This window comes from Bactrocera dorsalis, chromosome 3, assembly GCF_023373825.1.
Source record: "Bactrocera dorsalis isolate Fly_Bdor chromosome 3, ASM2337382v1, whole genome shotgun sequence".
Classification (NCBI taxonomy): Eukaryota; Metazoa; Arthropoda; class Insecta; order Diptera; family Tephritidae; genus Bactrocera; species Bactrocera dorsalis.
The window spans coordinates 90,472,150-90,499,311 of record NC_064305.1 but is presented as its reverse complement, the minus strand read 5'-3'; the positions used below and the strand labels follow the sequence as shown (position 1 = coordinate 90,499,311).

Here is a 27,162-nt window from a genome sequence, read left to right as displayed (position 1 = left end):
CCGGCTGGCACACAAGCAGCCTTTATTTGCCATTATTCTTCATAAGACGTTTAGGATTGTATTCGCTTTACTTGCAATTTATTCTAAGTGATCCTTGAGGCCTCAGATACTTTAGTTGTGGCCGTGAATGAATCTTTCTATACTTTCTTCCTCTTATGAACAAAACTTCTGATTTTTGGTCAGCCAGTTCTAAACTCATTGAGGAGAACCATTATCGCAGACTGTTTTTGCACTCATTGCATTTGTTCCGCGGGTCATCTAGGTGTTTACCCACTATTACCACAATAAGGTCGTCAGCGTCATTGCGTGTCTCCTTAGTACTTCATAATCCATTAGGTTCCACAGAAGGTTCCTAGAACCGAGCCTTGCGGTACTCCACTTGAATTATAGTAGCGCTTGGTGCCTTCAACGGTATCGAATAATAGTTGCCTGCTTTCAAAATAGTTTTCGTTTGATTTCGAGTGTTCAGTTTGCTTGGCAGCTATATGTTACAGTGACTCTATATCGGCAGTTTTGACTTATTATCAGCTTCTTAACGGGAGAAAGATGTGAACAAAATTTCAGCACGATTTCTTAAAAACTGAACGACTAGTTCGTATATATACACAGGGATGGAAGTACAGACGAATAGACAAAGGGATATGGCTTACTCGACTCAGCTAGTCACGACGATTATATATATATATATATAAGCTTTTCTTCCGTGTTTTAGAAACTTCTTGGCAAACTTATAACATGTTTAAGGTGTATTGTTTTCAGCGCAACATGCCGAGCGGTTAAAAAAGAAAAACCGAAGGAACTAAAAGTGAAAGTAAAATAATGTTATTATGATTATAAATAATGCCGCGACTATCGAAGAAGAAGATCCGGACAAAAACTTGTAAAACCAGTCTCATTTCAACACACACATGGCACATGTAAAAGCCTGTGAACTTTTCTATGCGGCATACGTATGCAGCAATCGGTGGCAACAGATGACACAAATCTTCAAAACACAAATTCACACACACACACACGCGCGCATGCTCGGCATGAACGAACGCCCGCGCGATTAAAAATGCATTTGCGTCAGACACTCCCTCATACACACAAACACACTCACACACAAAACATGCATTTGCGCGGCGCGAACACATGCGGGCGCGCAGAAGTCTCCGCCATTGTGTTGCAATGAATCTAAAGCCAAAACATCAACAACAACAACTAATGGCTGTGAAAGTCAACACAATAGTTTACATGGCGGCCGGAGTTGCCACAGCACCTCGACGGAGGCGCGGCGCTAACAACTGCGCATGCAAATGTGTTGGTGCTCCGCATGTGTGCAAGTGTATGGGTGTGTGTGTGTCAGAGCCTTCATCAACTGTTGCCCGAGCAAACATTACGAACTGTACGCCACATGTTACTGGCTGTTGTTGTTGTTGTGACAACTGGCGTTGCAACTTTTAAGTGACAGGCATTAGTCGGACTGCCTGGAACGGTGGTTGTTGCCGGCACTCGCTTGTTGCCACTGACACAAAAGTGTTGTTTGCATTTAGAAGCGACTCGAACCGCCCATGTCGGATGCGTGCGCTCCATACAAGTGGCTTTATGTTCGCTTTGCAAGTGCTCGTGTGCTCACAATTCCTAATCTACATGTTTCTCGCTTCAGTTTCTTTTGTACAATTGCATTGCTGCCTGCCGCTCCTCGCCGTCAAGTCGCAAGACAAATGCGCGAGAGTGGGCCAACAGCCAGCAGCCATTCGCCTGGCTTTGTCTTCGCATGACACATATTTGGCACAAAAGTCGCCCGCTTTAACCGATTCGGCTATTGTTTTTCGCTTTCGCGTTCGCTTTCGGCTTGCAGCTTTCGACTTTACTGCCACTTTCACTTGCGCCGCTGGCCTTGTTTTCAAATCGCGCGCTAAGTTTTCTTAAGTTTATGAAAACTCGTTGCTGTTGCTTGGCCTTTGGTGCTGCCTCTGCACCGCGCTTCGTTGAATGGCAGCTCCTCGGCAGTTCTGCAGTTCTAAGCGCGTGTGTGCACTGTGGCAGGGACTTATCTGTGTACACCCGTATTTTTAATGCAGAGAATGAGTGCGAAAGCGAAAATGTTCGCATGTTTTGTTATGCGTTTACTTGCAGAAATTGCGAAAGTTTTCAAGTAGTCAGAGCACTGGCGGCACTTCGCACATGAGAATGTGGGTATTGCGCTCAAATTTCGGCGGTGAAATAAATATATGAGTAGTTAGACTAGTTAAGTACGTGTAGCATTTATGTTTTGCGCTTATCTAAGCAACTGGTGGAGTTTGATAAACAATAATTTTCTTATAAATTAATGATATAAGTAGAATAAGCCTTTGTCGTGGGGTATCATAAAAATCTTTTTTTAGTCTTTTATGTCTTCGGTGTTTACAATGAAGAAAGAAGCTAAAAAGTAGTACACAAGTCAGGCCAAATAGACCCCTTAAATGCGGACAAGTCTGAAAGAATAAACCATTTTGAAGAGAATTTGTGTGTCACTAGTGTTGAATGCTGGCAGATGTAACCGATTTTATAGATAACTAAGTATATTGTGACAACATAGTACCATATGGGCTACTTCTTGCTCTAAAGAGATTAAAAATGGCTCTATATATACACATATATTGGGTAGTCGAAAAAGTATTTTCGCATTCTGACAATAGATGTCGTTGTAGTCTTATATCTCCAGTGTCCAGTGTATTATTGATATAAAAAAAAGTTGAAATTTGAGTAGAAATACGAAAAGACTTTTTCGACTACACAATATGAAAACTGCTCAGAGGCCTCTTCCCTGTAATAAAGACACATCATAATATCTTATTGTATGTTGAAGATAAACGGAAAACTCTACGTTTCGACCTCTCAACAGACCAACCCCTCGAAGTCAACTCATCAGTGATTACGTATACGCCAAGTTGTACCAAAGGCAATGAAATACGGCATTTTGGTTCAAAAATAGCTTTTATAATTGAAATTTAAGCAAAATTTATACATTTGTTTACATGTTAATACATCCTACTGAATATTAAACGAAAGAAAGCCTTATAATCAATATTAGATATTAGCCTCCTTTGACCCAATTTATTCTAAAATAGCTAGCTTCTTTGCTGCAAATCTAAACCTTCATGCTGAACCACTTTTAGCTTCGAAGTTCGATAGATTTATTGTCACTCCTTTTCGCAAAATCCACTTTCGGTTTTTGGACTCAGCACAAACCACCAAGCTAGCACACATAAGCTTGCTATGCAAGTCAAGGCAATGTAATTGAGTGAATCAGCAAGAAATGCATAACTCCGGTTATGGAGCACACCCAATTGTGAATTCATGTCAAAATATGAGTAAAATCCGGCTCCATTCAAGCACTAACCACAACTCTAATCAAAAAATGTCTTTGTTTTGAGCAAGCATAAAGCTTATCAAGGTGAGGAAGGAGCAAGCGGCGTATGTGTGTGTACGAAAATAATCTCAAAAGCACAAATTTCGCAAAAAGGACATGTGAAAATAACTTATCAAAGTTTCGGCGCCTGCAGGTCTGCAATAGATTTGCCACATGCACAGATATTTTCAATTCCGCTGCTTGGCTGATTGGAGCTGTGTGGCTGATTGCGTGCATATCAGTGGGTGGGTGTGTGTGGGCGGTTGAGCGGGAGCTTGTTGTCGTCAACACCGCCATTGCTGTCATTGGCCCCGTTTCCAAATGGCAACACAAATAACAAAATTGCCACACACACACATGTACACGCACACAAACATGTTTTTGTTGAGCATTTAAGTTAGAGCAACTATGTACATATATGTATGTTTGTATATATGAATACGTATGTATGTATTAGTTGCCTTTGTTAAAATTCTATACTTTGTTTTGTTCTTTGTTTTTGTTGGTTTTCCCTTCTTTGTCGTTCTTTGCAGTTTAGCTGATTTTCTTACCCGTTCGAAGTGGAAGTTCAGTGTTTGGCATGGCAACTTTTGACCATTTTCTCTGCAAAAAATTCCATCACAACAAAAGAAATTTTACGTTTTTCCTCTTAACTTGTTTGTGTACTTCTTTGCCGAGCGATTTGGCGTGGTGAGGAATAGTACAAGTATTTGTTTGCAGATTCATAAGCTGCCACCTTAGGCCACCAAAGCATTTTCCTGCTTCCATAATGCTCCGATATTTATATGGAGATTGCTGGGAGGCGTTGCGTTTCCCTTATTTTATAGTTAAATGTTTTTGTTTAAAATACTTATAGTAAATGGCATTTGTTTATGGCAATTGATAACCTTGTGGGTGCTCGAAAACTCGCACGTTATATAATGATTTGTTTTCTTTTTTTGTATAGCTTGAAGAGGGCAAGCTAAGTTTGCTACGAAGTTTCTAAAAGTCAGTCCTTCAGTTTTTGGGATATCGCTCCGAAACTTTAAAGACTTGTTTTTTAACTGAATAAGCAGCTCATATGTTGAAGCTGCCGATGTTAGACCACGCCTGTAGCTATACAAAGAGAACGACTAAAGTGAAGAAGAAGATGTTTCTATACACTTTTATGTTAAAAGACATCATCCGGTTAAAGATGATTCCTTTCCAATCCCACCAAACACTCAGCATAGCCTTTCGATGCGTCAATCCGGGCTTTGTGACCATTTGTTGAGCTTCACCACGTTTTTATCATGATCTTTTTGGCACATTATTATCGCATTTGATCCAATTTTCGTCTTGTGGTACCATTCACTTCAGAAATGGTTCGATTTCATTTCGTTACAGCTAAGAATCAAAGATGTTAATTTGGTCCATCAATTTTTCCACAAACGATTCATGTGGTACCCAAACATACAGCTTCTTTATGTAGCCAGCCTTTTTTAAATGGTTTAAAACCGTTTGATGATGAATGTTAAGTTCTTTAACGATGTCATGGATGCTTACATATGTGATGGTCCTGGCGAATCTTATCCATAATTTCATCGACCTTTTCAACGTTATGTCGACCAGAGTTAGGTGCATCTTTCACATCGAAATTTTTAGAACGGAAGCGAAAACAATTTATTATTATAATTTTTATTCAAAGTGAAATTAGATTTGTTCATTAGATTCCTTTAATTTGTAAATTTTGTGATTTTTTTTTCACAAACTTCTAAACCCCGCATTCAGGCAACAAATGCTTTAAAGAACGTAATGAAAATATTTGAAAGTTGTTGTTCGAACGATTTCAACTTGGCAAATTGCCCGTCGAATCAAAACGCACACTAAACACACACCACCACCATCCGTTTGTGTGTGTGTGTGTGAAAATGTGAATGGTGCTCGTATTTCAATTAAGCAATCGCGCAAATGTCGGCCATCAAAGCGCAGAGAATGGTGTTAGGCACTCAAGCACAAGCACATATATATACTATATACTATATACTATATACTATATATGGTATATGACTATCAGTTTCCATTATTAGACACATGTATTTGCCATAGCGTTGGCCAGCGCGCGTTCGCCTGATTCGCCGTTATGCAGGCGTTGGCAATCGAATGCATTTTGCAACGCCTCGTTATGACGTTAATTAATTTTATTTGTACATCTAAATTTATGTCCGAATCATGAACTCAATCAACGATGGCGGGCAAGGCACACAAACACACATACCAAATATCTATATGTATGTTTAAGTGTATGTGTGTATGCGAGTGCATTCTATGAACTGGTCAGCTGCTTTGTGTCGGTGTGTGTGTGTGTGCGTCCGTTTATCAATAACAAATTTCATATTTTCACTAAAAGCTTGAGAAGAGTTCGTGAAAATGAAAACAGCTCACACACACATACATACTCATGCATATTTGTATGCTGTGTATAGTATTATAGAGGAACGTGCAGATTTCAAGTAATATTTGTTGAAAATATCTGTAGCTACGAGTGTACAAAAATTAAGTAAAACGTTGACATGACCAGAGATATTTCATAATTACAGCTTTTCTTCAAAAAGCGGTTGAGTGCTCTTGTGTAAACAGAAAACCATCAATGAGCGCTTACTTATGCTTCAAATTCAGTTTACTTCAAAATCGCCTGTTTGGCACCACAGCGCTGCGGTTCATTCATCAATTCAGCGATTAAGCGAGTAAATGACTGAATGAGAGGAATTATGCTAAACAGTTACATAGAATATCAAGTGATGTAACCGATGTGTGCGTGTGAGGCGGGTGTGTGCGTTCTATATCCGTCAGACGCAATGAATGCTCAATCAAATAGAAAATTAATTTTTGCAGCCCAGCACATATTTACATGTTTATAACTACGATATAAATAAGTTAATTTGCTTGCATATCATATTAGTGTGTGTGTGTGCGTGCTTTGTGCGGTCTCTTGACGCATCAACGCTAATCGAAAGCGAGTTGCTGCATAGCTGCCTTTGATGAAGTCATAAAAATTCAAATTATCGCGCTAAAATAACTTGTAGGTGTGAGAACAACAACAAAAACCATGTGAAACCGAAGCAGAAGAAAAAAGTTACGTATACGCTCAAGTGCACACTTGAAGTGATTCCAGCGCTGCTTGAGGCGCTTAGAAATTCACGTTTATTGTCATAATGACAGCGTTCAAAGAATGCTGCGAATAGGAGTGGGAAGCTAAGTATTTTTAGTGAGCAGCTGACGCGTGTGGGTGTTGTCTCAGCTCGCTCAACCGTAAGGACACACATATACATATGCATTAATTCATACTTAAAGTGTGTTTGTGGTGAATTTGCTTTATTTGGCGCTAAATTTGGCTTTCCTCAATTGATTGTCATTAATACATTGACTTGCAGACGCTGACAAAAAACACTGCTGTACTAACAGTAAACATTACGGTATCTGTCAGGGAGATATTGATATTGCTTTAATTTTACGAATGTCGGTGTTTCCATGAAAGTATTGAAGAACTTTTTTCTTGGCAAAACATTTTATTTTATTTTAGTTTCTGAGAATTCATAGCCATTTCAATGAAATTGGAAAAGAGTAGGAAAAGCTGTGAAACTTTATTAATTTCACTCCTTTGTGCTCAATTCAGAACACATTTTGCTGTTGCTTTCACAAGCAAAGATCTTGACAAAGCAACCAAGCAAAGTAGAGGTGAACAACAGAGCAGTAGGCACCCCTTTGTGTCTCTTCATTTAGTTTACGTCAATGGAAAAACACTGTCCCTCATTTCTTAAGAATAATAATCGTGTTTCCATCCACTCATGGAAATTATTTTTAGTTTTATTTCCGAATTGGTTGCAAATTCTACTTATTGAGTCTGGCAATTCTCTAACAAACTATTTTCTGCGTATTTGCGTCCTACAGCTTTGTGCGCTCTCTGTTTGTGTGATATACCATTATTCGGGGAATAAAGATTAATTAATTCTTAGCTAAAATTTCGCTTCGAAAGACAATAAGCAAGGACCGATTGCACTCGTAGGCAGACCGTGGGAGGCTGCTGGTTTAACAAGAGCATAAACTCGTACTGGTTTAGGGGCGTTTTCTGCCGTGTATGTGGATGTAGAGCGCGCCACAACATGCTGTTATACCGAAATCCATACAAGCACACATCCTCAGGCAACAATTAGTTTTCGAGAAGCCGGATGAGAAATAGTTTGGAAAAGTTTTTATAACACTAAATAGTTTTAAGCCGCTTTGAATGGTATACCTTCACTTTTAGCTACCACTGTACGTGTTTTAGGGCTCACTAATAAGTTTCTCTTGAAAAGTGTTTCATGGAAACTTCGTAACTTCAATTCAAAGCAATCGAAGGTTGAACAGTCAAACTTATGATGCATAACTAATCTAGAAGCCAGCAAAGTATATGACTATGCTCTAAAGACAGCACTAATATTTCAAAATTCAATCAGTATTAATGAATATATCACCGCGTCTTCAAATTTCTTCCTTAAAGCAAGTTAAAAGACTTATAACTTTGTACTAACAGATATTTCGTATTCAAAAGTGTTGTGAAAATTGAAATAACCCATATACAGGTTACCACATGTGGGGTATGCATATTGTGGAAGAACTTCTTTCGTAAAATATAGAAAACCACCCGGACTGACAGACAGTCACCCGGACTTCAACTTAAATCTGAAATTTTAATAGAAAATTCTCACGTAAAAATATCTGTCGCTGTCTTGAATAAACTTCGAAAATCGGAAAAAATAATTTATTATTACTTTTTGAATATTTGCGTGTCCACCATATACAAATCTGTCTGTACCTAAAGTGCTTTACAGAATAACGAGCGATGTTCGCAAACATTTTGCACCCACTGTACGCTGAGTCGCAGGTGTCGGGTGCGAGTGCTCCCCTCGGCTGTTTTGTGTTGTTCGACGAGCGCTTACACATGCGACTCATTGAGTATGACAAACATGTCGCCTAATTCGACAGGCATTTGATGTGTTTCAGATATGTTTTTTAGCCGCGCGTTCGTCAACTTGTGGCTCATCGAGTATGTTTTGATTAATTGGCAATCGTGTTGCCACTGCTCTCAGCATGCATGCAGGCGCTCTCGTACGCTTTCTTCGTGTTCAATCAATTAAATTATTTTTGTGGCATTTACACGCGTTTTTCTGTCGAGTTGAAGTTTTCTGTGTGCGCCGCATGGCAAGTAGAGGGGCATGGTAACGACGGCACGTATAAGTGGCTGGAGAGTTTGATTGGCGATCACATCCAAATGGATTCTAATTGATTGTTTTCATTGCTGAACCGTGGTGGAAAGGTCACTGTTTGATTTATTACTATAGTTGAATGGTTTTACTCACTTTGGTTTGCGAAAATATTGAAAATAATCATTTTTAATGTAGTGACTCTAGTTGCTTGTGCTTAACTAATATGTTTGTCCTGCTCAAGTGCCCAAAAGTAGTTCACAAACTTCACACATAAGTATAAGTTCCAAGGTGAATTTGCTGAATTTATTGTACATAAATATTTACCTATTTTTGTATATATTTCGAAGTTTAATAACGAAATCTTACAAAATGCTTAAATTTACCAAGCACCACACAGACATTGAGAAAATCGTACGTGATTGCTCCAATAATTTTGCTTCATGTTCCATTAAAATCAATCAACCAAAGGATTCACCCGAACAACTCAAATGTTCTGGCGAGTTGGTCAGTGGGTGCATGCAAGTGGCAGCGCAATTTCGAATGTAATTTTTCTAGCTGTCAGGCCAACGCGTTAGTGTTCCTATGCGTGTGTAAATGTGTGCGCTTCCACACACCTTTCAGCAATTTATAACCCGACAAGAATCGGTTGGTCAAGTCGCCAATCATAAATCAAATAAACCGCTTCAAATGCGTTGCGGTTACTGATAACCGAAAACCAAAGCTAAAAGAGGGTTACATAAAAAATAAATAAAATAAAAAATAGTTGAATAAGGAAAAAATATAACAATTATAATAATAAGTTCAGAGGAATTGTGTTGAAACCAGTGCTTATCATAGCTTAAGGCAATGATCTGATTCTTTGAAGTTGAGTTGAGTTAGGTTGAGCTGAGTTGAGTTGAGTTGAGCTGAAGCTAAGATGAGTTGAATTGAGTTGAGTTCCAGACGCCGTTATGACTGTGAAATTCACAAACTTTAAAATAAAATAATAAAAAATAAATAAAAAATCGTAATCTGCCGTCTATATTTATCTTCATATATGGAAATTAATGTTTCATTACGTGGTTTTCAATTTCACCCAGAACTTCAATAATTTTGAGACGCCAGCACCACAACTGGGTACGCACAAGGACACAAATCGCCCGAGTAATGATCGGGAGACATTGTTATTGTGCGTGCATATAGACATTCTAAATTTATACAGTTAACACTGGCATATGCCCAAGCCCAAATACATACACGTGTGTAACCCACACACACATGCAGTTATGGGCACAAAGGTACGCTGTTTGCTGGGGTGTGGTGAATTTTCCGAACTTTTATTGCAAATTTCAACTTCACAACAAAGCATGAAAATCTTTATATTTTATTTATTGCAGCAATTTGTTAACTTCGGCAAATGTTTGCAGTTTCTGTGTGAAATATAAAATAATAAAAGTGAAAAATTTGCGCAATGCATTAGGCGGGCGAAGGAAAATTGATCGCTGTGGGACTCTTTATCAAATTGTGTTTACCAAATTTGTTTGCGCAAATTTATCTTTTTCAGCCGCATTCATATGTACATAAGCTAGACATAGTCCAAGAATAACAAGAATAAAAATAAAATGAAATTATAGGCATTAGAATAGAATATAAACAAATTTGCATTATTAATCATAAGCAATTGATTGGAAAGAGGACAACAAAAAAATACGAATACGATAGAAATATATAAAATATAAGTATTCTAGTGTGAAAGTTATAAGCAAAGCTTATGTTACTAAACAAAAAAACTAAAATAAAATAAATATGTTGTCTGACTTGAAAGTTTTCTGAAGCCGATTAGTCTTGAAAGCTTTACTTGCATGAGCAAACTTCTTCTACTCAGAGGTCGTTTAGAACTGCTTTTATGTAGTAATAGGAAACGGAGTAATATCAGTAACAGAAAGAGTTCAGTTCTGGAGTTCCTTTGAAATTTTAGTTCTTGTTATCTCGCTGTTCTCAAAAATAGCCTAAAGTATTCGGTTTGTAACTTTTAACTTTATTCGTGCGGGTTTTTGTTGCAAAATTTGAGCCTTTATTTAAGAAAACCATGTATGTGTATTATTCAAAGTATTGTCAATCCGAAGCTAAAACACTTTCACATCTTTCTGGCAATTTGTGGACGCCATACCAAACGAACTGCTTCGGCTTGGCGGTCAAAAAGAATCAAACCATTTTTGGATAGCCTGTTGTGTTGGAGCGTTTTCCTGTGAACGCCTTCGCCACAACGCCAGAATAAATGGTAATTAGAAGTAGTTAAGGTACGGTAGACGAACCAGTTCGCGATTTTGTGAGCTCATAATATAGCACGTCTCGCGATCTCACCAAATAAAGGTCAACCACAATACCTTGACATCATAGATATTCAGCTTTGCCGTTAATTTGGCAGACTGGCCATGTGTCACGTACGTTTTTTTGATGTTTCTCTTGACGCGTGGTTATAATATTTGTACTTTTCGTACTAAGAACTGTAAAATGATTTTTAACAGACTCTGCGGCCTCACTGTGGCTACCTCCTCCAGTGTGTCATACTCAGGGAGCTCCAGATGCCTACAGTGTAGTTTTGCCAATGCGGGATAAGTGCGCAAGATATGCTCCATTGTTTCTGTGGTGCCCTGTTGTAGGCCTGTTCCTGTTGCAGTTAGTATTCCCATCATGTCTTTAAAGTCTCTTCTATCGAGTGCCAATAGGAATTCTGTGTACTTCCGATCTAAGAACTGCGTATTCTCCATTTGTTTCTTTTAGTTTTCTTTAAAAAAGTCAGCTTAGTTATTTTAAACTAAAATAAACATGTTCATGTCTAGAATATTGTTTTCTTATGTATTTTCCATATATATAGAAAAAAAATGAATAGTTCTCCAATTGGGAGCTAACCCACACTTTAGACTCGACAATTTCTCTGCTGTCGACAATTTATGAGGCATCGCCTCATCAAATCTCCACGGACATGTACAAATTCTGGAAGTGAAGCAAAATAATATATTCTTGGCATATTCATGCGCTGCTCCATATCATAACACACATAACATAACAACAACAAATATGCCAGCAACATATTTAATAATTGAGAGTTCAGCAAGAAGCTGACAGCAGCATGCAGCAGCAAGCAGCAGCAGCAAACCATTTTATGCTCGAGCATTGTTAGCGGTTTTTCTGACATTCTCATCTAATTTTATATTCTTTTGCATCGGTGCATCCTACATTTTCCTAAAAAGCCACACTCGGCAGCGCACACCAAACTGGAGTTTTCCTGATAGCATTTCAGCGCCACAAGTCGTACGTGTGTGTGCGTGGGTGTGTGTGTTGGTGGCATGAAAGAATTGCAGTCAAGCAAAAAGAGAGTGAATTTTGTGGCTGCAACCGCATAAGTGACAATTGCGGGCTGTTGCCGGTTGTCGGTGCATTGTTGCATGAATCTTTTGTTCCTCGCTTCCTTTTCAATGTGATAGAAGACATTCAAACGGTTCATTATAAGGCATATGCACTTCTGACTGACTATTTATTGTGTTGCGGTTTCGTTTGTATTTGACTTTCCAGCAATCTACAACTACAACTTACCGTAATTGAAAACTCAAGAATTGTTGCAATTTATTTTTGTATTTTTATTGATGAGTTTCAAGATGAATTTATTGTTGTATAAGAACTGTGTGAGCTTAAGAAACAGAAATGTTTTGGTTTTATAGAATTTCCTTGAAAAATCGATTGACATTAGTGAATGACAGCAACCTCTTTCATATAGCATCATATTCACCAAAATGCTGGCAAACAAATGAGTGCTGAAATGTCTTGAATTATTTATGGCTGAAATTAATAGGAAATGTACATACATATATGTACTTATTACATTTGTATAAGTTTGTACATATATTCGAATAAATATTCTAAAATAATGCTTCAATGGTGTGAAAACTGAAGCCGGCGACGAGCTTCCTTAGCTTAGAATTTGATCTCTTTTATATTTTTATTAGTTAAAATCGACATTTTCATGATATATAGAGTGAAGTGAATCGTAATTACATATATTTACATACATATATACATATTATTGATTTATTGATTCAGGGGCACATCTGGCAAAACAGCTTAAAAAAGCAAATTTTGTGAATTAAAAAAAAAAATATTTCAAAATAAAGGTATATTTCCTCATATTTTAAGAATACAAAGTAAAAATTTTAATTCATTTATTTTTATGTTACACGCGATCTCCCACTGCACTAGTAGTCAACTAGTCTTCGTAATGATAGAAAAAATCTTTGTACAAGATATTATGCAATGATCTACAGTTAAAAAATATCTAAAATTGACAAAACGATAGCATTTTAAAAAAATTGAATTTTCTAAAAATTTGTGGTAATTTTGTATTCTCAAAATTCGATTTAAATAGATGAGAACACTGCTAGGTCAACGAATGAAAGGATATACAGAATAAAAGGAAAATTTCATAGTTCTCGGAACGTTTGTCTTTGCGTGATCACTCAAGAAACCACTTTTAAAGATAATTAGGTTGCCTACATTAACAATTGATAGTACACTTAAGGGTAATAAAGTTAGAAGGCCGAAAAAAACTATTTCCAGAACTTTTTCTGAGAAAACTTTTGATTTATTCATCCAAATGTGTACATATTATGTCTCTCAACTGGATCCTCTGAAATTAGAAAGATCTCATTAAAGTATGTTGAATCTAATAAAGCAAATCAAAGGAAAGCAAAATAAAGTTTTTGACAAAATGACGGCTCTCAAAACAAAAACGATTTTTTTACCAAAATTTCGGCTTTATGTGTTTATGAAAAATATTGATCGGTGAGAAAAAGTCTTCAATCAATTACTAAAAAATATATTTAAAATGCTTGTGTTAAAATTTGAAACTAGTCTGTTTAGCCGTTTTCGAGTAATGTTTGATATAAATTGATGATCTGGTGAAGCATTTCGGCTATAGTGCGCTGAATGTTGTTTTTAAGCTTCTTGAGGTCTTTGCCTCACTTCAAAAGAACTAAGGCCCTCTGATGCCATATCAATCCGCACCAAGGGGTAATCTACGAGGATGCAATTGCGTTTCCCTACACGATAACTTGACTCAAAAGCTACAATTTTTTTTGCTGACAAAGCCATTAAGCCAGAAGTGGGCCTCATCTGAGAAGATGGTTTTTTCAATGAACGTGAATTTGGGAATTTTTTCGGAAAGTGAATTTGTTTCAGTATTTATGTGTTGGATAATTTTTAGGCATTGTATGAAATTGTAACGTGAGATGATGAAATGACAAAACTTACTAAACACACTAACAAAATTTGATACAAGTCCGTAAGAAACAGGCCACTATGAGCTGTCAAAATCACGTCATCTATTGATAACGCTGTATATAGATTATTCTTTTAACCTTTTTTATCTGTCTCCTTCGAGAACTAAATAATCTTAATTATTGCTACATTCCTTATTATTAATACACGTCTGCATAAAACCAAGACTTAATTCGCTCTCAAGGGGGTCATCCCATGTGATGGCCGCTTTTAAAGGATTTTTTTCTATAACCAGTCAATTTATAAAGCTTTAAGTTTATTATCATGTATGAACATATATTTGGACAGTATAAATATACATCTTCAGCTAAAAATATTGTGTTGAATATGAGGTACAGCGTTCTGCACATCGCCGCCTCAAAAAAATGGGTTCACACTTCCTCCACGATATCGGCTAATTGGCTCATGTCAAGCAAAAAACCAGCGGCGATTTCATTAGAAAGCTTGGAGGCACAGAATAGAATTTTATCAAATGAATACATAAAAAATTGGAGTTTTGGTAGACATTTGGGGAAAAAGGTAATAATTGCTATTTTTTTGCTTTGAAAAATTTATATTTTGGGAATTATTCATTGATAATAGTACATTCCACGTGTTCACAACAATGTACAAGTTAATTCCGCCGTTTTTTATGATATACGAAAGTTTAAAAACACGATTTTCAGAAAAACGTATTAAAACTCTCCGAAGACCAACTTAGCGCTCTAAACAACTTTTTCGTATCGTTAAATTACTTCGAAGTTTCAAAAATCACTTTACTGCCGTATTCTAGATATTTTAGTATTTAAAAAACTCAAAAAAATACCAAATACATTTTTAGTTCTCTTTACAATCCGAAAATCCCTATTTGGTTTGTACAACGGTATGGTGCGAGGGTGCAATATTTATTAGAATAAAAAATCAAATAAAAATATTTTTTATTTCAACTGAAAACATGCAAAACGCACACACCTTTCTAACCTCGAAAAAAAAACTGTCAATTTGATGTGAAAAAACTCACTTTTTCTCGCAATTATTTTTACTGTTATTTGAGTTTGCAGTTTTTAGGAAAAATGGTCATTTTGCACAGTGCTGTGCTTGTGGCATGTGTCTACAGCTTTATTTACTGCCAGTGTCATTTATTGTCCGAATTTGAGTTTTAGAATACAGACATTGCGGCGAGTGACAGGGAGTTTCACCGACTTGTCCACCTGCAAATAACAAAAAATAAACTTCGTATAAATTTAACAGAAATTCTGTTTACGAGCATTTATTTGATGACAATCATATGTCCGAAAAATACAATGAATATGCTTGTGCGAGAAATAAATTTGATTTTTGGTTGAGAAAAACAACTTTATGCAAATTTTTTGATGAGAGGAACTGTGTCGTGTTTGTGAGTGCAAATTATTTGTATTTTTTATGAATTTGCAATTCATATCAAGCGCTGGTCAAAGGTTAGAGTGGATATGGGTTGGATGATTGTTGAACGGACTTTTGGAATATCACAATCTCCTGGCTATGGAAAAAATATATCCTCATGTAGCAATAAAGTGCCTTGAGGTCTTCACACATCTGTTGCGAATAATCTCGATTTCATGGGTGGATAAAGGTATAAGATCAAAAGTGTTTGAACCTCGGTTTTTCAGAAAAATTTCCGCCTGAACGTTTCTAGATTGCTTGATTCGATACCTGGCGGTACGGGATGTCTACTTATTGAGAAATTAGTAATTAACACTTTTACAATCAAGGAAAGGTGAACTTTACATAGAGTAGGAGTTCAATAGACCTTCTTTGATCTATATCAAGAGTTTGCAAGAGCGCTCACCGAACTAATACGAAGCTTATTCGTCTATTATTGACTGCATCCAGACGGAGGAGCTACAACCCATTCCCAACTAATTATAACACAATGTGCATTATACAAATAAAAAATAAGTTCAAGTTTGATTAGAAATACGAAAAGACTTTTTCGACTACCCAATATATAAAATTAGCTTAGACATCTACCCTCTTGAAGAGTATAGTCAATCCAATAGCTTATTATAGTGGCGATAGTCGCGGCTCCAGCAGCAGATCTCTCTACAGAAGCCCTGAAAGCCTCCGCTAAACCATTTGTGCTGAGACTAAAGTGGATAGAGTCAGTTAACCTGATATAGGACATATTATGACAAGGGATGCTACATTTTTCGGACACCTCTTGAGTTTCTAAACGATCATTCACCTGTGGTAACTACGTCTGCTTTGATCGTTGCTCGTAAGAACCAATTGCTAAGAAGACTTTCTGTTTTTCTCCGGACCAACCACAACGCAGCATGTTGTTCGTAATTAGATATCATCTAGAAATGTTGGGTAATTTAGACTGATCATAGTTGTAATCTTGCTGACGCAGTTGGCTAAGACACCATAAACCGCAGAAATGCAACCCTTTACTCAATACTGATGAGATGCTGCCGCATATTTTGCACAAAAAAAGCATTTATATAAGAATACTACAAACTATTTTGCTTTGTGGCTAAAAGTGATGCTCCCTACGCTTGAATATGCTTCTTACATACACCCACATACACTCGCACACTTGTGCACACACTCAAACGTACAAAAGCCGTTTATTTGGGAATTAAGTGGAATTAAATTATTATTACAAGTGCTTGCTGGCGAAAATGCCCGGGCGCATGCAAATGCGCTCAACTCGTCCACACGCTTGGCTGTGCTTGTGCGCTCGCATATTTCTAGAGAAAATAAATACTTCGCATTTCAGTGCTGATTCGTTTATTGCGATTTTTTGCTTTAAAATCTTTGCATTTTCTGCATTCATTTCTTCGCACTTTTGTGCTGCACTGTGAGCGAGCTGCTTGAAGAAGTGCGCACTTGACTCGAGTGCTGCACTTAGTGTCGCCGGCAGACAGCCTCACTTTGGCAGGCGGCAGGTGGCTGGTGGCAGGGCTGTGGGCAGGACAGAGGCGCTCAGCCGACAGGCGGCAGGCAAAAGAGTGAGCACTGGCAATGAGTGTCGCTCATACGCCCCGCCGCCCAATCAGCGCGCCACACATACAAACAGGCAGATGAGACTGAGCAGGCGATTGTGAAAACTAAGCACTCAACTTGCGTGTGTGTGTGTGTGTGGCTGTGTGTGTCAAGGGCGCGGACTTGTTGTTGCTGTTGCTGAAAATACGCAACTAAGCAGCGCACTCGTTCGCCGAGCATATGCAAATAGTTCTTCCATATTTATTTATAATCATTTGACCTTGCGCTCACTTTAGCCTGCTTATTCGAAAGAATTTGAGTGTGTGTCTGTGTGTGCGTAAACATGAATGTTGCTTGCTTATGAATGAATGAATGCACTTAACTGTGCACGGATGCAGTTTTTAAGTAACTATAATGTAGCGGGATTCATGGCTTTGCTGTAAGCAACCTGTGCTTGGCTCCTCCGTCGCTCCTCGCTTACCCTCAGTCCTCCCTTCTTATCCTCAATGGTAGCGATAGTACGCGACTTGACTGCGCCAGCTGCTTAGGTAAGCATTTGTTGGGATTTGCGTCATTCCAATCCTGGAATTCTTCGAAACCTGAACGAGCTTTCTCTGAGCTCTTATATAATAAACATATAATTTACATTAATTTGCATTACATGGTTGTTAATATGAGCAGGGCACTTGTGGCATGTCTAATGATACAGTTATGTTTACATACAATATACTTGTACGCGTTTAAGGCTTACGGTGATTCAGTCTTATCAAAAATACACGTGAGATCGCTAAAGACATGCCTTGTTCTTCGATCCTCAATAGATGAAAATAGTGAAGAATATGGTGCTTGAAAATCGTCAGGCGAGTGTTAGAGGGTATAAAAAAGAGCTCGACATCTCTAGCAAGTCCGTTCGAATTATTTTGGTAGATATTTTAGATATAAAACGCTTGCTCGACTCCTCCCGCTAAATCTGATTTTTTTTACAAGAAGAGTACCGCAAACAAGTCTCTTTGTACATGCTTCATCGTACGAATTCCGATGCCACATTCATGGAGAGTATCAGTAATTGCCGATGACGATGGGTTCATGAGTTTGACATGCAAACAAGTCAGCAAACATCGGAATGGAAACCGTTTTCAGTCGTTCGAAGAGATTCGATGAAAGAACTGAAGGCCATCCCAAAAAGCGCTTATTGTAAATGAGGACTAGAAAAATTATTGCCTTAAGTGTATTACATCTGGTTGGGAATACTTACAAGGTGAACAAAATATTGATGAATACTTCTTTAAACATTTTGGGTTTTTATTTACAAGAGTTTTGCTTTGAGCCCTGCTCATGCAACACATGCCTTCACTACTTAACCCCAAGGTTCTTGAAAATTAGACGGGTTCTGTTTCCGGTATATATGACTGGCGTGATGCGAAATATAATTTAAAGGTGGATATCACAACCATATTCGTTTTGGTAATCTCTTTCATATGTCATATAAAATTTAGTACTTCTTTGTTAGACATTTATCATACTAAAACTGTTTTAAAAATACTATTACAAGGTAGGTAGGAAGATCGCAAATACATTTTACCGTTTTCTAATGATACCAGTATGTTTTCGATCTGCTAATCAACTTCACGACTCCCTATATATTTCACATCATAAAAAGTTGGCTAAAAATTTCGGCAAATAAATATAAGCGTATGCTAAGCAATCTCTCTTCTGAGATTTCCAAGAATGCAATCACTATACACTTTTGATATATGTATGTAAACGCTCGTATTTATCTCTTCTTCTTTTACCTCCGCATTCACTTTTATATCCCCCTTAGCTGAGTGGCATTTTGATTTATTATTATTATTTTATTTCATATTTGCATATCATCATATTACATAATCGCATTGGATTTGTGTTTGATTTTGAGACGAACCTTTTGTTGTTTTTATTGCTGAGCGTTGACAGAAGTGCATTGTTGTAACCCGACCTGCCAGTCCTACGTCTTGCTTTCGTCACTTGACAACTTTCACTTTGCGAGTAAAATGCATTGCCTTGAGCTCGCTCTTCCTCGCCTCCATACCCTTTCTCTGGTGGTTTTTATGATTTTTCGTTTCCCTGGCAACGTGTCAGATTGTCGCCCGCACTTTTGTGACTGCCTTGTGGGAGAGAGTGCAATAAACTGAAGATTCAATGGGATATGAAAGCGTGTGTTGAATAGTAAATATTATTGGTTGGGTTCTCTCGCTCTATTCTTCAAAAGCTAGCTTCTGTGACGTAATTTATGAGCGAATGCAAGGCTTTGAAAATCATTTTTTCTATGATTTTGTTTGTGCTTGAATTTGCTTACAATATAGCACACATAATAGAATATTTTTATGATTTGTGCTTTAACAAAAAATAAACACAGGAAAAGCTACAAAAGTCACCTTCCCGAAGATTATATGGTATTTCACGAACTGCTTCTCCAAAGCTTTTTTCTTTAATTTGTTTTTTATTTAAGAGTTGAGATCTCTTTAAAGTACAGCTATGAGACGACCAGCCTTACAGACGCTTTAGATAAACGAGTATACTTTATAGACTATTGTATTACAACATAACCTGCTTTTCTTCCTCCTAAGTAAGGCTATATTTATTTACTAAGTTCAAGTTTAACTTAATGCGTTGCCTGTTACGTGACGGCATTTAAATTACGAAAACATAACGGAACATTTGTTTTCACAAAATCGCAGCACAGCCGTAAATATGTGTGGCGGACGAGGAGGTAATATGCCAGAATGAGAAAATTTCGACAAATTCCTTTATATCGTATTCAATATACATATGAAAGCATGGCAGCGCTTCATGGATTACACTCTGCTCATGATAGGCTTTCCACGACACACCGCCCCTCATATTCTCTCGGTGTTCTCCATGGTTTGCTGTTCGAGTAGCGAAGGCCACGAATTTACGAGTATTGTTTATCAATGTTCATCAGATTTATGTAAGGAGCTAATTTTAAGTTTATGCCAATTTCGTACGTGACCAAGATTTCACGCCAATTGCGCACAACAACAATGCAAATATCGACGTGTAGTAAGCACAACAACAGCGTGGGCAAGTTCAGCTGTGAGTGGCTAAAAGTTGGCTGCTTCGCTTCAAAAGGGAGCATCAAAAAATTGCTTCTACATTTTAGGTGGGAAATTACACTCCCTCTGCATTTCAGTCTTCTGACTCTATATGCTTGTTGTTGTTCTTCTTTGAGAGAAATAAATAACATCCACTTTGTAGAAATTTATTTTATGATCGTGACTCCCGTGGCGAAATGCAAGCTCTGACGTGCTGCAGCAGTTGGCTGGAAACTGGAGCAAATAACGAAAAGTGAAAGTTTTTTCAGAGAAAGTTAAAAATATCGGATAAAGAGGATGGTACGAGTAGTACTTAGTGCAAAAAAAAAGAGGAAAAATTCTATTACGCTATTTCTGTAGCTAGAAGAGGTGCGTTTCGGTAGCCTTTTTGGAGAGCGAGAAGAGGTCGTTTATGAAGACCGAAAGAATAAGCACATTCAAAGTGAAAACAATGCTCATTGTCTTTCTAGACATCAAAGGCATCATCCACCATGAACTAGTTCCTTTTGGAAAAACCGTCAAGTCCTCAAAAGACTCAAACGAAGGGTCAATCGGGTCCGGCAAAACATCGCAGTCGATTTAAAGTTGCACCACACCATCGACCCGGCTCACACCGCCTTTCTTGTGAACAGCTACCTAACCAAGGCCGACACCTCATCGCTTTCGCAGCGACCTTACAGCCCAGATGTGGTCGCCCTGGACTTCTTTTGTTTCCTTGCCTGAAAAGGCCGATAAAAGGCAAACATTTTGAGACGACAGAGGGAATCCAACCAGCATGCACCTCGGCTCTTAAGGCTGTCCCGGAGAATGCCTTCCGTGACGCCCGTACTTTGATGCTATTCTGAGAATCGAAGAGCCACAACGGCATCTCTTCCCCGATCTTCAAGAAATAAATATGTATAACTGAGGGTGATTTAAGGTTAACGCAGCCTCATCTGAAAGTGCTCGAACTCACCCAATACTCGTTCACAAATTTGCCACTTCAGTAAATCTAAAAGCAGAACAAGTGGAAGCAACTAAAGTGTTTATTTATGTTTTATAGTTACAAGTATGAATATGAGATTGATGCGAAATGTCCATATGTACTTTGTATTGTAAATCTCCACCACACAAAGAACGGCATATGCAAATTCCGCCACTTTCTCGAGATTGTTTATGAAACACTCGAAGAGCTTGTGTCGCCACGAATTTATTGCCACAGAGTGTTTCTTCTTGTCTACACTGACTGATTATATATATGTGCAAATATTTTCGCCACTAGCCGAGCATTGACGAGTATTTACATACACACATGCACATGTTTATGGTTCTTTTATATTTATGATTACTTACAACATTTCGGGTTACTTTTTATTGATCTTCGGAGGCTTGGGAGTTTACGATTCCATTTTTTCGTCGCAATATTGTTTGTGTGTCTTTGTTCCGCTGGCATAAGTGACGCCAAACTAAAGTGGTGTCTTCTTTTACGAGCATAAAAGCGGCGCTTCGCATTTCTCTTGAAGTTCGGCGACTCTTGGAGGTACTTAGAAGGTACTTCTAGCTTTTAGCATGAATTATAATCTAATGGATGCGCCATATTAAAACTTTGAATTGTCAGTAGGAGGGGCATTAAATGTTAGCGTAGGAGGTGAGGGCACTAAAACTGCGAAAGCGAGAGTGGGAAGTGTTCTGAAGATGTTCATAAAAGACAAATTAACGGCTTCCTTTTATTGCTGCGTATTTTGGAGTGTAGTTGTTTATTTTTAGTGATTTGAGGTGAAATGAATAAATGTGAAATGGTTGGCAGAGTCGGTTCTGGATCTCCATAAATTTGCCGGAATGTTTTCGTCCATTCGGACGACATGACCTTTCTTTTAATTCGCTGACCTATGTCAATGCCGTCATATATTTCATATAGCTCATCATTCCATCGAATGCGATCATAAATCTCGTCTCTGCACCGTATGGTTGGACCGGGATGATGAGTGACTTATAGGTTTTGGTTTTTGTTCGCGGAAGAGGTCTTTACTGCTCAATTGTCTACCAGTCCGAAGTAGCACCTGCTGGCAAGAATTATTCTGCATTGGATTTGTTATATATGGTTCCAAGATGGACGAAATATCTACGACTTCGAAGTTATAACTGTCAACAGTGACGTGAGAGACAAGTTCCGAGTGCGACGACTATTTGTTTGATGACAGTAGATATTTCGTCTTGTCCTCGTCCACTGCCAGACCCATTTGCTTCGCTTCTTTACCCATTCTGGAGAAAGAAGAACTAATGGCGCGGTTTTTGAGGCCAATGATACCGATGTCATCGTGGTACGCCAGCAGTGGTACACTCTTATAGAAGATTGCAGCTTCTCTGTTTAGTTCTGCAACTTGAATTACTTTTTTCCAAGAGTAGACTGAAGAAGTCATATGAAAGGGAGTCGCCTTGTCTGAAGCCTCCTTTGGTATCGACTGGTTTGGAGAAAGCCTTCCCGAACCTGACAGAGCTTTTGTTATTGCTCAACGTCGGTCTCCTTTTCAAGAGTCTTTTCCAAGATTTGGCGCATGGTGAGTATCTAACACCGCACAAAGTTCAATCAGTTTGTTGACGGTGGGCTTTAAACTTTCACACAATACGCTCGATAGAACCTCATGTGTGATGTTGAGGAGGCTTATCCCATGATAATTGGCTCAGATTGTGGGGTCTCCCTGCATGTGGTTTGGACTTTTAGAGTGACAGGGTTCACAATGTTCCACTGATGATCATATACAATTGAGTAGAAGTCAATGAAATTTTGAAAAGTGGAAAATTCAGGGTCTACCCTAGTACGTTTACAAATATAGTTAGCTGTCAAGCGAAGTTCAGCCGTTTATAAGTTTACACTTTCCTTTTCTTTATTCAGTTCACTGAGGGGTTCGCCGATAAGAGTTCAACAAACTTTCAGCACACGCACACACATACACAAACACACTTGAACCACACGCGATACCCCTTATAGTAGTTGTTTTCAAAGAATACAAGATTGCATTTAGTAAATTCATCACTCACGGTGATTGCCACTAGAAATCCTTTTAGCCGCACGTGGCGCAAGGGTAAGGGAAACTGCAAAATAAGGGAAAATATTTGTTGGGATTAAGGTACGCGAAACAAGCTGGGTGGATGGGTGGCTGCGCTAGAACAATGCTGGAACTTTCAGCGCGCATGTTCATCGCCTACAGCAACGCTCGTCAAGCACACATATTTTCCGCGTTTCCACGGAAATCCGTAAAAATTTAAAAAAATTCCAACCTCAAAGCAGTCGGCGTTTAGTGAGCGTACAACGAGAGCGATTTCAGGCACACATACACACACTTTACCGTTAAATGTTTTGTATTTTTGTTGTCTCCTTATCTAGCCGCCTTCATCTGCCATTCAATTGCGTATCCGCTTCGGCGGCTTTCTGAGTTCGTGCCTTGTCGAACAACTCACGCAGCGGGGCGGGGGCAGAAACGGAACGAAACACAGAAAGCCGCATGAAATTATAACAAGAAATCAAACAAAGGCAGCACACTTCGGCATTAAAAACATCCTTCCCGTCAACAAAGCAATTGAAAACACTCAAGCTTTTTTCTCAATTGCACAAAGCAGGAAAAGTTTGGTTGGGGCTGTACATGTGCATGTGTGGCATGTGGCAAGTTAACTGTTTTGTGGCACTTTGTAAAACAGCAAATCTGCCTTGCGGCGCAAAAAGGATTTTTTCGTCAAGGCTTTATAATGATTTCCGTTATTTATTTTGGTGATTTGTCCGCTGCGGCTGTCGACACGTTTGTGGCAAGGCGCGGGCTTAGCATGAATCATGGCGCCAAATAAAAGGCAATAAAAGTGAGGAAAAGATAAAATTATAAATAACAATAAAAAGCACATAAAACTTTGTTGCTATATTGTTCACGAATAAGCCCGAACATATGAAAATAAAATTGTGAAAAATACCTCAGTCTTCTAAGAGTTTGACAAGCGTGGTCATGCTCTGGTGAACGTGCAAAGTTTTACCTCAAACCTTAGTAGCGTATTTTCTCTGATTTAATGTCACACCTCGGCTTGAATAAAAGCATTCTATATAACTTTTATGTTTTTCTTTGTTTTTGCAGAGTCGTTGAGCTCCTACTCGACCACAACTTCAACGACGACGGTGTCGCCAGCGAACCTGCTGCCCTACTTCGACTTCGATGTGCCGCGCAACTTGACGGTGACGGTCGGTCAGACGGGTTTCCTGCATTGTCGCGTTGAGCGTTTAGGCGATAAGGATGTAAGTAACTCTTCCAGTTTCATTTCTTAATTTCGAAATTGTATGAAATGTTATTATATAGCTTTTTCTATTCGTAAATATATCAGAATTGCTGACAGTTTTTGATTGCGGCAGGCAAAGTGCATATAGTTTCAAATCCAATGGTCTAAGTGGCAAGAAAGTGGTTTCCACGTGTTTTGGATATAGGTGAATGCCATTACTTCAGCTATCAAAACAGATCAATCTTATACCTTTATCTATTTGTAGTTATGGCTATTAAAATATCTATCCAGTACCTGATATTTTACTCCAGTCTTAAGGAGATTAAAAGTTTAGTCCAAAATATCTTTTTTTCAAGTCTAGTATAACAAGACTATAATGGGTGAAAAGTGCTTTTTCATACAGCCTTTTTTTTGACAGATCACATATGAATCCTGTCAAGCTGTCATGCTATTCCTATTCAGTATTGTTTAGTATTTCATCATGGAAAGACTAACGTCTGAACAAAGTTAAAAATCGTTCAACTTTATTAAAAACATTCACGTTCAGTAAAGAAGGTCTTTTGCGCGCTTGGCTCAATTTATGGTAGAGATAATTGAACTACTGAGCGTACTATTCGAAGCACCATCACTCCTCTTGAGACCCAGCATTCATTGTTGGGTAATATTCCACCAAATGTACCCCGTCCAGCACGCATTAAGTAAAATATAGCAGCCGTAGCTGATAGTGTATACAAATACCGTGGGGAGTCGATTCGGCGCCGTTCTTTGCAACTCCGACTGACGTATGAAATCACTTGGTGCAATTTAAGTCGAGTACTTAAATTCTAGTCTTACAAAATACAGCTTGTGCAGGAACTGAAGCCGTTCGATTTTCCCACCGACATCGCTTGGCTCTATGGGCTCTTGGAAGGTTCCAAGAAGATTCAATGTTTTCGAGCCAAATTTTGTTCAGCGATGAGACCCCTTTCTGGCTCAATGGGTGTACAAACAAACAAGATTGCCGCATTTGGGACAAAGAGAAATCTGAACAGATTCAAAAGCTGTCATTTCATCAGGAAAAAACAACAGTTCAGTGTGATTTATGAGCCGGTGAAATCGATTCATATTTCTTCAAAAATAATGACGGTGAGGACGTAACCGTCAATGGCGGCCGTTATTGCGCCATTAAAACCGACCATATGATGTCTGAAATTGAAGCTCGGGGTCTCGGCGACATTGGGTTTCAACAAGACGGCGCCACTTCCCACAAATCGCATTAGTCAATGGATTTATTGAAAAAACACTTCGGTGAGCTGATAATTTCACGCTTTGAGCCGGTCGATTGGCAACCACGATAATATGTTATTATACCGTTAGGTCTTTTTCTGAGGGAAAATGTAAAGTCTAAAGTCTATGCAGACAATCCCCGCTCGATTTAGGCCTTGGAGCAAAACAAAAAGCCGAAATGCTCGAACGAGTCGTTGAAAAGCGGACTCAATCGATGGATCACCTGAAACGTAACCGCGTACAACATTTGGAAGAGATTAGAATGTTTTTCGAATAATAATAAACATTACTTACCCATAAAATTTAAAGTTTCGCAAGCTTCTCAAAGAGAGCAATTATCTTTATGGTTTTGGGTATAAAACGCTCCACTTTAAAGACTATTTAAATTTCCACAGCAAAGACTGTTCGCCTCTCACTTATCAGCTCTAGATCTGACAAGCTCGTAAAAGTTGCACCCCGACCGCTTGCTTTTCTTCTCTGCTTCTTCAAAGCAACCATAAAAAATCACTTTGACAAAGTAGAAACGCTAAATCCATGGCTCACGATAAATCAACCCCACTTTAGACTCACGCGATGACGAAGTCTGCATTATTAATTTTCCAAGATAAAAAGAACAGACTTTTTAAACATCTTAAGTGCGGGACGTTTTGCCTACGATGCTGTAAATCACATTCCGGTTGCTGGTACGCTCTTACACAGAAAACACCAGGCAACAACAAAAAAAAAACTGTTAATTTGTCCGTGTTGCTAAAAATAAATGCGTTCACAAATTCACTGTTATACATACATACAAAGCCATACATACATAGATAGATAGATGTGAACGCACTTGAAGACGTAGACCTCATCCAGGAAAAGTTCCAATCAGTCAGTTACTGTTTAGTCTACAACTAGTACCATGCCGAGTAGTTGCTTTGTCGCTTTAGGAATATGATGCTCTTTTATCGCTCTGGCCTCTGCTCTGTGCCCTGAGGAGTCTACTTCCTCAGCTTTTGAGGCTGAACGAGCTGAGCAATAATTCAACGAAGCATTGTCTCCAAAAGACTTCGTAAAGCGAAAGTCAATGTTTGAGTGAGAAAATCAGCTGACGAGTTAAGCTTGCCTTCCAGCCTAACTTCGGAGTAGTCTGAAACTGGTTCGGCGACCGCGGGGATGTTACTGAAGGATATATACGCAAATGAGCATGCGTGTGTGCGTGTAAGTGTGCGCGCGTGCGTCTGCTGCATAGCAAATGGCATGCAACGTGATTGATGGTTCATAAATTAGTCATTTTGGGCGGTTGTTGTCGATCCTGTCGTTATTTCGAACATCGCTGCCGGTCATGGCGAACACAAAATAAATCGCAAAACGGCGAAGAAAATAAAGGGTGAGCCGGTGGAGGAGAGAGTGAGAGATGGGCAACAGCGAGTGGCATGCTGTCTCCGGCTGCTTTACCGTTACACGCTCACATGAATTGAACCAATGTTTCTTCTGAACTTTTGTTGTTTTTGCCTTATCTTCATGTTGACAATTTGTCGTGCGCTGCCAGAGCGTTCTCGCTTCGCTCCATTCGGACGTACACAGGCATAGAAGATTGAGCGGCCCAACAGCGGATGTTACTTAAGTGTGTGTGTGCCTGTGTGTGTGGCAATTTGTGCTGGTGTTGTTGAATTTCAGGGCGGCATGAAGCGCTTGTGATGTTGACATATTAGCGCAGCCTTGAGGCCCGACATGAGGCATATGCCCAACC

At 38.6% G+C, this 27,162-nt stretch overlaps 1 protein-coding gene across 1 annotated transcript in view; it reads left to right on the top strand.

Moving 5' to 3' along the window:
• The window catches only part of LOC105225445 (zwei Ig domain protein zig-8), a 169,695-nt gene that overhangs the window by 68,604 nt on the left and 73,929 nt on the right, over positions 1-27,162 (top strand). The window contains exon 2 of the mRNA XM_049452603.1: positions 24,029-24,186. Within this exon, the coding sequence (XP_049308560.1) occupies positions 24,029-24,186 (158 nt within the window). The remainder of the gene's footprint in view (positions 1-24,028; positions 24,187-27,162) is intronic.